General features: G+C 45.0%; 1 protein-coding gene across 1 annotated transcript in view; it reads right to left on the minus strand.

Annotated features, from left to right (window-relative positions):
- The window catches only part of CDH20 (cadherin 20), a 759598-nt gene that overhangs the window by 9142 nt on the left and 734909 nt on the right, over nucleotides 1-15547 (minus strand). Inside the window, exon 13 of the mRNA XM_075314847.1 lies at nucleotides 15264-15515. Coding sequence (XP_075170962.1) covers nucleotides 15264-15515 — 252 coding nt within the window. The remainder of the gene's footprint in view (nucleotides 1-15263; nucleotides 15516-15547) is intronic.

Consider the following 15547-nt stretch of genomic DNA (forward strand, 5'->3'; position numbering starts at 1 on the left):
CCTGCCCAGTGATGGAACGAGGCCGCCGGCTGTCCTCCTCGACAGTCCATGCCCCTTGTACCCTGTGACCGAGGTCCAGATCCTACCAGGCCCAGACCAACGTCTGCCACCTAGTAGTCTCAAGGAGCCCACCTCCTGACCTCTCCTCTCGAGAGTCACTACTCAACTCACTTGTGACCTCTCCTCTTGAGAGTCACTCCTCAACTGTCTGTCTCCTGACACTCCTGACCTCCCCTTAACCAACGCCCAGGTGGGCGGTTCTATTCCCCTCAGGCTGTCCACTGGTGTGTCTGCTGGGTGTGGTGCAGAGTGTCCCTAGGGTTTTGATTAGCTTGTTCTTGGCAACACCAAAGGTCAGGGACCCGTAATCAAGGAGGAGGTGGATACTGTGCAGAAGGGCAGATTGCACAATACCCTGTGACGACCTGATAGGCCAGGGCATCACATTTGAGCTGATAAATTTTCTTTAAATATGGATCTTCAGTTTCATATTTCAGTAACTTCAGCGATTTTAAATCTGTTAGTTTTAATGATTCTTTTTTTCAGCGAATATTACGTTATGTAGCCATTTGATAATGCTTTTTAGTTCTTCAAAAGAGGTAAACTATTCCATAATCCTGAACATGAACACTTTTTTGGCAGTTGATTGGTCAGTAGATCCCATTACATCTGCCCTCAGAGCATACGTGTGACATACACTAAACCATTAAACATCATGTGAACATATGGTATAGACTTGAGCACAGGATGTTTTACGTTATGTGTACACAAAATATTTTTTAGATGGATTTCACCTGGTACTTGCCTGAAAAAATGGACGCTTGGTCCATTCTCATCTTATCTGCAATTTTCAAATATCTCTTTTCTTAACCCTTTAATGCGGGCGTCACGCGAGACCATTTATCGTGCGATCGCACCCGCCCCCGTCGTTTGTGCGTCACGGGCAATTAGTTGCCCGTGGCGCACAAAGTCGTTAAACCCCATCACACACACTTACCTGCTGAGCGACGTCGCTGTGGGCGGTGAACATCCTCTTCCTGAAGGGGGTGGGACATTCGGCGTCACAGCGACATCACACAGCAGCCGGCCAATAGAAGCGGAGGGGCAGAGATGTGCGGGACGTAAACATCCCGCCCACCTCCTTCCTTCCGAATAGCCGGCGGGACGCAGGTAAGCTGTGTTCATCGTTCCCGGGGTGTCACACAGAGCGATGTGTGCTACCCCGGGTACGATGAACAATCGGCGCAGAGAAGAAGAAACGACTTTTTGAAAATGAGCGACGTGTCAACGAGCAATGATAAGGTGAGTATTTTTGCTCATTCACCGTCGCTCGTAGCTGTCACACGCTACGATATCTCTAACAATGCCGGATGTGCGTCATGACGTGACCCCGCCAACATATCGCATGATATATCGTCTCGTGTGATGCCTGCAGAACAGTCTGCCTTCCACACTTTTACACTCTACAGAAACTGTCCTTACTAAACTCTCTTATGATCTACTAAAAGCAGAATCTAATGGCCATTACTCCCTGCTGATTCTCCTGAATCTCTCTGTAGCATTTGACATTCTGGATCACTCCTCCTCACTATGCTCCACTCTATTGGCCTCAAAGACACTGTGCCCTCTTGGATTTCCTCCTATCGCTCTGACTGCCCCTTCAGTGTATTAAGTGACAGCTCTTCTTTTCCTCATCCCTTTCCTGTTTGGAGTTGTTCAGAGTTCAGGCCTAGGTCAACTTCTCTTTTCCCTGTACGCTGCCCCTATTGGACAAACCATCAGAAGTTTTGGTGTTCAGTACCATCTGTATGCTAATGATACTCAATTGTACACTTGTTCTCTTGACATAAACCTCCATTATTACAAAGTAACAGGGAATGTCTGTCTGTCAAAAACTAATTTACTTGGTGTTTCCCCTTCTACTAAACTACCTAAACTGAAAAATTCTATCGCCATGTGGGGTTCTACCATACCTCCCAAGCAGCATTCCTGCTGTCTTGTGGTTATATTTGATTGAGATATTTTATTAATTCCCTACATCCGATTACGCGCTCGCTCATATCACCTACACCGCATAAATATCTCTAGAATCTGCCCTTTTCCTAACTTTGACTCTTCAAAAATGCTTACTGTTGCTGTGATTCCTTCTTGCTTTGACTACTGAAACTCGCTACTAGTCGGTGACACTATCACTAAACTCTGCCTTTTCCAATCTACCATACATGACTCAGCCTAGATCATATCTCTTTCCAGCCACTACACTAATACTACCACTCTGTGCCAGTCATTACAATGGTTGCCCATCTGCTATAGAGTCTAATATAAATTTATAACTTTCACCTACAAAGCTCTCTACAATTATGCACTGCCCTACATCTGCTCCCTTATCTTTGTCTACCACTCTACCTGTCCTCTCCATTCTGCTAATGACTTAAGATAAACATCGTTCATAATCCTTACAAAACAATCTTTTATAAGTTTTTTATAAGTTTTTAACTTATTATACCGATGGTTGGACCATACACAACAAAAACAAACTTTATTTTAATTTTTTGTACCTCCCTTATTTCTTTATACAGTACAGACCAAAAGTTTGGACACACCTTCTCATTCAAAGAGTTTTCTTTATTTTCATGACTCTGAAAATTGTAGATTCACATTGATGGCATCAAAACTATGAATTAAAACATGTGGAATGAAATACTTAAAAAAGTATGAAATAACTGAAAATATGTCTTATGTTCTAGGTTCTTCAAAGTAGCACCTTTTGCTTTGATTACTGCTTTGCACACTCTTGCCATTCTCTTGATGAGCTTCAAGAGGTAGTCACCGGAAATGGTCTTCCAACAGTCTTGAAGGAGTTCCCAGAGATGCTTAGCACTTGTTGGCCCTTTTGCCTTCACTCTGCGGTCCAGCTCACCCCAAACCATCTCAATTGGGTTCAGGTCTGGTGACTTGGGAGACCAGGTCATCTGGTGTAGCACCCCATCACTCTCCTTCTTAGTCAAATAGCCCTTACACAGCCTGGAGGTGTGTTTGGGGTCATTGTCCTGTTGAAAAATAAATGATGGTCGAACTAAACACAAACCGGATGGAATAGCACGCCGCTGCAAGATGCTGTGGTAGGCATGCTGGTTCTGTATGCCTTCAATTTTGAATAAATCCCCAACAGTGTCACCAGCAAAGCACCCCCACACCATCACACCTCCTCCTCCATGCTTCATGGTGGGAACCAGGCATGTAGAGTCCATCCGTTCACCTTTTCTACAAAGACACGGTGGTTGGATCCAAAGATCTCAAATTTGGACTCAGCAGACCAAAGCGCAGATTTCCACTGGTCTAATGTCCATTCCTTGTGTTCTTTAGCCCAAACAAGTCTCTTCTGCTTGTTGCCTGAACTTAGCAGTGGTTTCCTAGCAGCTATTTTACCATGAAGGCCTGCTGCACAAAGTTTCTTCTTAATAGTTGTTCTAGAGATGAGAAGGTGTGTCCAAACCTTTGGTCTGTACTGTAGATTGTAAGCTTGAGACCAAGGCCCTCACTCCTCCTTGCTATTTGTTTAGCTTTGTGTTACTCTATAATGTCTTATCTTGTTTGTACAAGCACCTTTTGCATTGTGCTGCTGAATGTTAGTGCTATAGAAATAAAAATAAGGATTATTAAAAAACATTAAAAACAATGAACATATGCCCAGCAATGTCAAACCTACTTGTTGTGTATAGGTGCCATCTTTTAACACTTATTAATAACAATAATAATAATCATATTTATTGACATATATAGCACTATTAATTCCACAGCACTTTTCATACATTGACAACACTATCCCCATTGGGGCTCACAATCTAGAGTCCCTATCAGTATGTCCTTGGAATTTGGGTGGAAACTGGAGGAAGCCCACAGAAACACAGGGAGAACATACAAACTCCTTGCAGATGTTCTTTTGATGGGATTTGAATCCAGGACCCCAGTGCTGCAAGACTGCAGTGCTAACCACCGAGCCAACGTGCTTTTAACTGCTTCTGGTTTAGAAACATAGGAAGTGGCTAAAAGAAGTAAACCCATCCATTATTCTGGCAGTCATATGAAATTTAAAAAATAAAAAACTGGTGGCAAAGGACATCTAAAAAGACGTCATAAAAAAAAACGCTTCAGGGACAATATCACTAGCAGTTTTCTGATGTGAATTCTGCTTAAAATCTGTCAGCAGATTTTTGCTGCCTCATCTGATAGCAGAATGATGTAGGCAAAGATATCCTGAATCCAATGACGTATCATTTAGATTATAATAATAATAATAATCTTTATTTCTATAGCGCCAACATATTCCGTAGTGCTTTACAATTCAGAAGGATCATATACAAACAAGTAGAGTAACAGTTATCAAAAATACAATATTTAAAAGGAAAAAAGACAACCCTGCTCGTGAGAGCTTACAATCTACAGTGAGATGGGGGGGGGGCAAGGTACAAGTGCTTATTTACAATGACAATCCAGCCATCTCACGGAAATGGGGGATAGATAATGGCTTCCTGGACCAGTTGGCCAGGACCTTGAGATGCATTTGGGTGCCATGGAGTTTGACTTGGGTACTTATCTGAGAAGTTGTGGAGGGATTAGGTGAAATTAGTTTGGCTAGGGATTGTGATAGGCTGCCCGAATAAGATGCGTTTTTAGGGTGCGTCTGAAGCTGAGTAAATTGTGATTAGTCTTAACATCTTGGGGTAGAGCATTCCAGAGGTATGGTGCAGCTCGGAAGAAGTCTTGGATTCGGGAGTGGAAGGTTCGAATTAGGGTGGATGTTAGTCGAAAGTCATTTGCAGAGCGTAGAGAACGGGTGGGGTGATAGACAGAGAGGAGGGTGGAGATGTAGGGGGGTGCCGGATTGTGGAGAGCTTTGTGGGTGAGAACAAGCAGTTTGAATTGGATCCTGTGATATATGGGCAGCCAGTGCAATGACTGGCACAGAGCAGAGGCATCCGAGTAGCGGTTAGCCAGATAGGTGACCCTGGCTGCTGCATTAAGGATGGACTGTAGAGGAGAGAGTCTAGTTAGGGGGAGACCAATTAATAGAGAGTTACAGTAGTAAAGGCGAGAGTGGATCAGGGCCACGGTGAGGGTTTTTGTCGTTTCCATTGTGAGAAAGGGGCGGATTCTAGAGATGTTCTTGAGGTGCAAGCGGCAAGAGCAGGCAAGAGATTGTATGTGGGAGGTGAAGGAGAGATGAGTGTCAAGTATAACATCCAGACAGCGGGCTTGCTGCCTAGGATTTATCATTGTGCCACACACAGAGAGGGAGATGTCAGGTTGAGGAAGGTTGGAAGATGGAGGGAAAAGAAGAAGTTCAGTTTTGGAAAGGTTAAGTTTCAGATAGAGAGCAGACATGACATTGCAAACTGCAGTCAGGCAGTCACTTGTGTTCTGTAGTACAGCGGGGGTGAGTTCAGGGGATGAGGTGTATAGCTGTGTGTCATCAGCATAAAGATGGTACTGAAAGCCAAATCTGCTGATGGTCATTCCTATTGGGGCAGTGTAGAGAGAGAAAAGAAGAGGGCCAAGGACTGAACCTTGAGGGACCCCAACAGTGAGAGGAAAAGGTGAAGATGTGGAGCCAGCAAATAATACACTGAATGAGCAACCAGAAAGATAGGAAGAGAACCAGGAAAGAACAGTGTCCTTTAGGCCGATAGAATGGAGCATAGAGAGAAGGAGATGGTGGTCAACAGTGTCGAAGGCGGCAGAGAGGTCAAGAAGAATAAGCAGAGAGTGGTCACCGTTACGTTTTGCTGTCAGTAGGTCATTGGTCACTTTGACAAGAGCAGTTTCTGTTGAGTGTAAAGGTCGGAAGCCAGACTGTAAAGGATCTAGAAGAGAGTGAGTGGAAAGGTAGCGGGTGAGACGAGAGTAGACCAGGCTTTCCAAGAGTTTGGAGATGAAGGGGAGATTGGAGACTGGTCTGTAGTTGCTTGTGCAGGACGGATCAAGAGAAGGTTTTTTTAATAATGGAGTAATGATAGAGTGTTTGAGGGAACAGGGGAAGATACCAGAAGAGAGAGAGAGATTGAAGATTTTAGTTAGGTGAGTGGTGACAACCGGAGAGAGAGACTGGAGTAGGTATGAGGGAAAGGGATCAGTAGGGCAAGTGGTAGGACGAGAAGAAGAGAGGAGCCTGGAGACTTCCTCCTCTGTGACTGGGTCAAATGTGGAAAGTGAGCTGGATGGGATATGGCGAGGGATGGGATTCACAAGGCTTGGTGGCTGGGAGCTGATCTCTCGGCGGATGTTTTTTATTTTCTTTGTGAAATACGAGGCCAGGTTGTCAGCATGGAGGTCAGTGATAGGGGTCTGTGCTTTGGGACTGAGGAGGGAGTGAAAGGTGTCAAAGAGCTTTTTTGGATTGTAGGATAGTGAGGAGATAAGGGTGGTGAAGTAGGTCTGTTTAGCAAGGTAAAGGGAAGAGTTCTAGGTCCTTAGCATGAACTTGTAGTGGATGAAGTTTTCTAGTGTGCGGATTTTCCTTCATAGGCGTTCAGCACTCCTGGAGCATCGCTGAAGAAATCGAGTTTGGGATATGAGCCAAGACTGTTTTACTCTGTGTTTGGAGGTTCTGAGAGTGAGGGGTGCTACTTGGTCCAGGGTGCTACTGAGTGTTTCATTGTAGTGGTTTAAAGCCAGATCAGGACAGGAAAGTGAGGAGATAGGGGACAGTGATGAGTGTAGAGAGTCTGTAAGTGTCTGAGAGTCAATGGCCTGTAGGTTTCTGAATGTGTGATAGGTGGGAGTGTGCTAGGGCGGACGAGGGTTTGTGAGCTTGAAGGAGAGGATGTTGTGGTCAGAGAGGGGGAAGAGGTGAGTTGTCAAAGTGAGAGATTGAGCAGAAGCGGATAAAGACTAGGTCAAGGGTGTTACCATCTTCATGTGTCTCAGAGGATGATAGCTGTGAAAGTCCAAGGGAGGTGGTTAGAGATAGAAGCTGGGATGCTGATAGGGAGGAGGGGCTGTTCATGGGGATGTTGAAGTCTCCTAGGATGAGGGTTGGTAATTCAGAGGACATGAAGTGTGGCAGCCAGGCTGAAAAGTGGTTAAGGAACTGGGTGGGTGAGCCTGGTGGATGGTATATAAAGTATAGAAGCACGGTCTGATAGAGCGCTAAGGAGGCCACAGTATTAGATTAATTTTTTTTTTTTTAGAATTTATTGTTTTCTATCAGCCACAACGCGTTTCGATATACACTATCTTCATCAGATGAAGATATTGTGTATATCGAAACGCGTTGTGGCTGATAGAAAACAATAAATTCTAAAAAAAAAAAAATTAATCTAATACTGTGGCCTCCTTAGCGCTCTATCAGACCGTGCTTCTATACTTTACTGCTGATCCTCCCCCCTGTGGGTTCACGGCAAGAGCTGCTTGATACGGAGGTCAGATTACCAGAGACGCCCAGTGATCTGTCATGTGACCAGCTCTTCAGGAATTTGCTTCCCTGGATGGACATCGTGGGCTAACAGGTCAGAAGATCACTGACTCCACACTCCTGCCTTATACCGTAGTTGTGCGAGGGCTGCACAACCACATCAGGTGAGCAGATTCCTTTTCTTCTCCTCACCGCTATCTCCCAGAACCTTCACATGCGCTCCCTTGTTTAATTTTTATCCTGGTGGATGGTATATGACAGCAACTCTGAGGGAAAAGGGATGGAAGAGTCTGATGGTGTGTACCTCGAAGGATGGGAATGAGAGTGATGGAGCTGGGGGGATGACCTGGAAAGTGCATTGAGGGGACAGGAGTAAACCGACTCCACCACCATGTCTGTTTTCAGGTCTTGGTGAATGTGAAAAGTGTAAACCACCATGAGAAATGGCAGCAGGGGAAGCACTGTCAGACTCCTGAATCCAGGTTTCAGTGAGGGCTAGTAGATTAAGAGAGTTATTGAGAAAGAGGTTGTGGATGTAAGTAAGCTTGTTACATACTGACCGTGGATTCCAAAGAGCACAATTAAAAGAGGGAAGTGAGGGTGTACAACTAATGTCAATGAGGTTATCAGGGTTTCTATGGGAGGTGGGGGAGGGGGTAAAGTTAGCATGGGGAGGACTGGGATTAGGAGAGCTATCGCCTGAGAGAAGTAGAAGTAACAGGAGAAAGGTCAGATGGTGTTTGTAGTTGTGGCATGTTTTTTTCTGCAAGACCCTGGAGTATGATGGATTGAGATTATTCAGATAGGTGAAAAGAGCCTGGGAGCTGTACATAGGAGAGGGGAGGAGAGAGGGACTGATGTGGATGAGTGGTGATGGGGGGGACAGGGTGGTGAAAGTTGACGGTAAAAGCAAATAGGATGGTAAGGATAGAAAAAAATGGTCATGGTTGACACAAAAGGTGTCATAGAGTAGTTTACCTGCTGACTCCTGCCCTGACTAACTGCCATTGAAATAACTGCCAGGTACTTAGCAACGGTGGCACTTTGCATAAGATGGCACGCATGCAACACCCCGCATGCATGCACCCCTTAAGACCCCCCAGATATATAGGGCAGACTAGAGGAGTAGGTAAGGGGAATTGTGGGAGGCCAGCTTGTAAGGTGAAATTAACAAATGCTGATCACACCAGGGAATGATGAAGGAATCAAAGGAAACAGGACACTTGACCCCCGCCCGGACTCTAGTCTACAGAATATCACACCTTCCACCATCAGATAATATTTACAAAGAGGAAGATACAGTCATACATCAGTGAGATTACTGAGTGCACCCGTTCTGACACAATCTAAATGTTTAGATTTAGTCATGTAGCAGAGCTGAGAGAGCTATCCCGCCCATATTAGGCTCTCAATAGAGATTGTACATTGATAGTGAGGTATCAACCAGAGGAGGGGGTGTGTTGAACTGGCGTGCTCATGACTTTGTAGTCCGAGCAATGATAAGGGTCTTGGTGCTTAAACAAACATAAATACAGATCATACTGTGACAAGACAGGCATCCCTGAATTTCCTGTATTAACCCTTGCAGCATGCTGGTTTTAGCTTACATAGCAAAAACCTGCTGACAGATTCTCTTTAAAAAAAAGATACAGGTACACAGGCGTCTAAATGCTGTGTGCATATACCCCTAGATACACAATGTATACAACACACTCTAAAATCCTCATTTTGGTACCAAGCGGGCTTGTCCCACTCCTGGTTTGAATTTTTTAAATTCTTTTGTTTGGTGAAAACCGTAGATTGTATGACTTATAATAGGAGGGAGTGTGATACTAAGAGTTAATGACAGTAAAACCTGAATTTTCAAGCGTTCAGTGGTCTTAAGCTTTTATTATTTATTTCCTTCTAAATATAATAGTGTATCACAAATTGTGCACTTTGTTGGTATTCTGCATCATGCTTTGCACTGTCTAAATTATATATCTTTAGTCTGTTGATAATCACAGCTCACTAGAAAAATGCTTTCTGTACATTTCAAAGGAAGCATTCAGCTTCAGAGCATATGAAGGGCACTGACCGCAGGGACCACAAATGTCAGAAGTATCTGTGTAGTACATACTCATTATAAACCACACAGACAGTCCTGAAATGTTATATTAAAAAAACCTCCCCATTTATGTCCAATGGATATCTGCAGAGACTATCACATAGTACAATCACCTGCAGACAACTCATTTACATGCACGGAGCAGAAGATTAGAGATCACAAACTCTACATTATACTACAGCAGCTGCCTCCGAGTGTTAATAAGACCCAGGGATGTCATGAAATTAATATGGACAATAAAGCAATTTGACAGCCCAGCTTCCAGTGACATATAAAATATTCTAGTTTTAGATGTAATATGAATGCCCCCTTAATGCATAAACCTCAGAAGTTCTGTCTATTTTGTCTATTTTATTGCATTATTTATTAGAAATTACAAACCTAATGAAATTGAATCATTGTTTCCTGAAAGCAAGAAAAAGCAACACAAGCTAAGCCATATTCATTTAATAAACCTACAAAACTAAAATGAAGGCTCTGTTTAGATCAGTGTTGTGGATTCAATATTTAATGGATGTTACACAATTGTGCCAGATCCGTCAAACATTGGACATTGGTTGCACCTAATGGACCCCAACGACTTATCATTAAGTGTGTCAAGGAAAAATAGCACCTACAGGATATTTTAGACCCCATACTTGGGATTAGTGGGCGTCTCCATGATTAAAGTTCCACAGATCTGAAGAGACATTCCTTTTCTATTAATGTTGTGAATAATCCTTTAAAGGGAATCTTTTACCAAATTTTTGCTATGTAATCTGAGAGAAGTACGATGTAGGGGTTAAGACTCTGATTCCATTTGTCACTTGCTGGGATGCTTGCTGTCATTTTGATACGAACACTGTTTTATTTGTTTTGTTGGCTCACACACAGGGTACCGTGGGAGCTGCCAGCAGTGAACTTGACTGATGTCACTGTGACGACATGGACACCCAATGCCTCTTATGGGTTAAAGTTTCTTAACATTCAGCCAGACATATTGTTCTTTTGTGTGCTAATTCAATGTTTGCTTAGCTATTGTTTCTCCAGACTCTTCCAGTAATCATTGTATTTTAGTAGTGTATTGCTAATGTAATTACCTTAGTAGTCATTATCTAGTCTGTGCATTCCAGACTACATGTATACCCTCAGTCTTTCTGTGGACATCATTTGGATGAACATTGTCCATGCAGCTTGAGATTCATCAAATGGGAGAGGCGATCTTGTCCAACCAATCGATGAGGACGCAGTGTGCCCAAAGGGAGGGCTGTGGCTATAAGAGAGGACTTCTTTAAGCCACCAGGGTTGATGAAGGTTGATGGATGCTGATGGATCCAGTCTAAGCTCTTAGGAGCTGACTAGAGGATCAGGATACCTTAGGGCTTCAATCTAGGGACTCAGGCTCCGGTTGGAGACCATATCCACAGTCTAGGGATTTCGACTCCAGCTGCCAGGATTGTATCATCATACCAAGGAGGACCCTCAGGTTGGGACAGTTCAATCACCTGTTACAGACTTTGCAGACCTCAGACAGCTTCCTAAATCTGGCGTTATTCCAGTCACTGTGGGTGCCCGCCGAAAGCGGGGTGCTGCTGGATTGGAGTAAATAGCCGTGGAACCTCTGAGGCATGGACATTCTAAATCCCTGGTGAGCCAGCGGAAGGGTGAGACTCTGTTGCCTGTTACATTTGTGTTTTGCTGGTTATGTGTTATGTGCCGTTAATTGTTTGGGGATCCAATAAAGTCAAATTATTGTGGTTCCCTCACCCTGTGTTGTCTGAGTAGTGCTACGCCCACGATTAAGGAGACCGGCGTTCAGTTGGGAAGAGCCCTGAGCCACGCTGTCTTTCTAAAGGCAGCGGGTTTTAGCGGACGAGAGCACCCTCATAGCCCCGTGTCTCCACAATTGGTGGCAGCAGTGGGATACTACTCAGCCTGGGTTATCCAGGGGAGCGGCAAAGGACTGGTGTTCTTGGACACCGTCCTGGGCTCAACAACCAGGGAGGCACATAAGCATACCTAGCAGGCCATAGGGGAGGCATTCAGGTTTCGGACGCTGCCATGTCAAACCCCACCAGCTCATCCATGGGACAAGGACAAGAGAGAGTTACGACCGCTGCAGTAAATAAATGCTACAGGATCTGTGCCAGAGGCAAAAGATTGTCTACTGGAATGCTGAGGCTTGGTCAGACTTGATCCAGAAATTAGTCCGTTGGGATGCCCAGAATGATGCAGAGGACGATGAGGATCCCGCCGATATTGACCCAGAGGATTTAAGCTATGTGCCACATCATGGATCTAGTGACAATCGGGAATCAACTTTGTCCAAAATGGCCGAAGCCACAGCGTTGTTGGATGCATTGGGGCCTAGATCCTCAAGAGAAGAGAGGGCTTTGGTTATGGAATATGTTTATGGGATTCCAGCTGCCGTACTGCTAGCACCAGCCGCTCGAGAAGGATGGTCCCGCTACCCAGGAGAAGCTGCACCAAAACAAAGGACTACAAACAGGGCCGGTGACTTGCCCAATCTATGGCACTGTTATACATGTGGGCGCCATGGACATATAGATAAAAATTGTCTCCAAAACCGAGGCCGCATGCTTGGAGCCCATCTGCCAGCTCAGCCGGTCAAGAGTCAGGGTCTACGAGACACTGGTTTCTCCGTTACCCTGGTAAGCCCAGTTATTGTTTCCCCAGAAGACCCTTTACCAGATTCCCAATTATCCATCTCCCTGGCTGAGGGCCAGCGCTCAGACGTCCCTCTGGAATGTGTGCAGTTGGACCTAAGGACCGACCAGGGAGAGGTGGAGCTTGTGGATAGCCTCCCCACACCTGGTATTTTGGGGACCAACCAGGAAGTGATCGATGTGGGGATTGTGAACAGCCTCCCCATACCGGTCATTGTGGAGACTGACCAGAGCAAGGCTGATGTGGAGCTTATGAACAGCATCCCCACCCCTGGTATTTTGGGAACTAACCAGGAAGCGATCGATGTGGGACTTGTGAACAGTCTCCCTATACCTGTCATTGTGGAAACTGACCAGAGCAAGGCTGATGTGGAGCTTATGGACACCGTCCCCACACCAGTTACTTTTGGGTCTGACCAGGAAGAGGTCCATATGGAGTTTATGGACAGCCTCCCCATACCTGTTGTTTCGGGGACTAGCCAGGAGGAAGTTGAAGTGGGGTTCATAGATGGCCCCACCAAGCCTGTTGTTTCGGATACCACCCAGAGGGAAGTGAAAGTGGGGCTTGTGGATTACCTGCTCACACCAGTCATTTTGGAGAATGACCTAGAACAAGGATTATCCAGTCAGTTTGAAGCAGCCATCACCCACTTCCAAGCCAAGCAGGACCCTGATGTGGATCTTTCTAACATCTTTTCCAAGGATAATTCACATTCCCAGTCTCCAGCATCCACTTCTGAGCCAAGAATCGTGAGTAAGCCTAACCACACTGTGGCTATTGACTGGGGGAAGATTGATAGTAAGAAATGTATGCAAGCTCAACTCATGGACCACAGCTTAGTGCTTGTCCGCAATATGGCTGCTCAACGTGGGGGAGGTAATCAGGGGGAGGTGTATAGATGCGAGCCTCTGTTGCTGACCTCACCATTAAAAAGGACAATGCCGTCAAGAGGAGAAGGATGATCGGAAGCCTATCATGTCTGGCTAATATTAAGAAGGGGGAGGAATGTGACGACATGGACACCCAATGCCTCTCATGGGTTAAAGTTTCTTAACATTCAGCCAGACGTATTGTTCTTTTGTGTGCTAATTCATGTTTGCTTAGCTATTGTTTCTCCAGACTCTTCCAGTAATCATTGTATTGTAATTGTGTATTGATAATGTAATTACCTTAGTAGTCATTATCTAGTCTGTGCATTCCAGACTACATGTATACCCTCAGTCTTTCTGTGGACATCATTTGGATGAACATTGTCCATGCAGCTTGAGATTCATCCAATGGGAGAGACGATCTTGTCCAACCAATCGATGAGGACGCAGTGTGCCCATAGGGAGGGCTGTGGCTATAAGAGAGGACTTCTTTAAGCCACCAGGGTTGATGAAGGTCGATGGATGCTGATGTATTCAGTCTAAGCTCTTAAGAGCTGACTATAGGATCAGGACACCTTATGGCTTCAATCTAGGGACTCTGGTTCCAGTTGGAGACCATATCCACAGTCAAGGGATTTTGACTCCGGCTGCCAGGATTGTATCATCATACCAGGACTACCTAAGGAGGACCCTCAGGTTGGGACAGTTCAATCACCTGTTACAGACTTTGCAGACCTCAGACAGCTTCCTAAATCTGGCGTTATTCCAGTCACTGTGGGTGCCCGCCGAAAGCGGGGTGCTGCTGGATTGGAGTAAATAGCCGTGGAACCTCTGAGGCATGGACATTCTAAATCCCTGGTGAGCCAGCGGAAGGGTGAGACTCTGTTGCCTGTTACATTTGTGTTTTGCTGGTTATGTGTTATGTGCCGTTAATTGTTTGGGGATCCAATAAAGTCTAATTATTGTGGTTCCCTCACCCTGTGTTGTCTGAGTAGTGTTACGCCCACGGTTAAGGAGGCCGGCGTTCAGTTGGGATGAGCCCTGAGCCACACTGTCTTTCTAAAGGCGTCGGGTTTTAGCGGACGAGAGCACCCACTGAGCCCCGTGTCTCCACAGTCACCATTTCTCACAGCCGATTGCCCTCAGTGTGTTCCAGAGGCTGCAGTGTGCAGTATTGTTTTCAAATGTCACTGCTCGCTGCAGTCTCCGGATGTAACTGTGCCAAGGATAGTCGTGGCACGTTCTTATGGATTACATCGGGCCTGCAGGGATCTTTTTGGGAATAATAAATAGGTGAAAGAGAGTGTCTGCATCTTTCATTTTCACTAAAGGATTTGTGTGTTTGTGTTTATTTCTTTTTACTTACAAGGTTAGTAATAGGGGTGTCTCATAGACACTTCTTCATTACTAACCTAGGGCATAATGGCAGTTGTGATTTTTGACAAATCCCAGCTGTCATCAACCCCATATGTTACCCTGATTGCCACCACACCAGGGCAATTGAGATGAGATGGGCAAAGCCCCATAAATAGCGCATCTAATGAGATGCAGCAATTCTAGGGTGGCTACGAGCTAATATTTTTTAGCTGGGAAGATTCAAGTAACCATGGCCCTTCCCACCCTAATATTACCAACTCCAGCAGTTCGCTTTACCTTGGCTTATAAAAAATCAGAGGGGACCCAAAGCCGTATTTTAAAACTATTTATTTAAATAATTTTAAAAATTGGCTCTGGATCCCTTCGATAATGTTCGCTACGGCAGCGATCACCAAATGTCACACGAACGACAGGGGCGGGTGCTATCGCGCACGACATCGCTAGCTATTGCTAGCGATGTCGCAGCGTGTAAAGCACCCTTTAGACTCGGACACCTGGTGTTTGATATGAACCCTGAACTTTACTGTTTGGGTTCACTGTTCCCTGCTAATCAGTGATTGGGGATGGTTATGCAAAGAAGTTGTATAGGAGGCATCAGACACCTAGTCCCGGAGTGATGATGAATCAGTGATTTATTTGAAACAGTAATATACAGCCTAGTAAGTGACACATTGCTAGAATTAGTGTTTCAGCCCGAACATCATACTGCTTCTCAGGTTATATAGCAAAACTCTGCTAACAGATTCCCTTTAATTAAAGCATAGTATTTTGGAGCATTTAGCATTAGGATAACATACTAAAAAGAATTCCATAAATAATTGCAACTTACCTAATAATACAAAAATACAAGCGAGGATAGCGATCAGTGCTCCCCTGCTTAGGCTTATAGGTAAAGTGTATGGTTCGGCACTACAAGACATGATATCCCCATCTTCATCACAACTGCAGACTTGTATGGTCAGAGTACCAGTACTACTCAACATTGGGCGCCCATTGTCTGCTATTAAGATTGGGATGTAAAAGAGGCTTTGTTCACTTTGTTTGAAGCCAGATTTTCGAGCCATGATCCAGGCCGTGTTATCTAGCAGACACATGAAGACAAGCACAATCATC

Source organism: Anomaloglossus baeobatrachus, chromosome 6 (genome assembly GCF_048569485.1).
Source record: "Anomaloglossus baeobatrachus isolate aAnoBae1 chromosome 6, aAnoBae1.hap1, whole genome shotgun sequence".
Taxonomy (NCBI): domain Eukaryota; kingdom Metazoa; phylum Chordata; class Amphibia; order Anura; family Aromobatidae; genus Anomaloglossus; species Anomaloglossus baeobatrachus.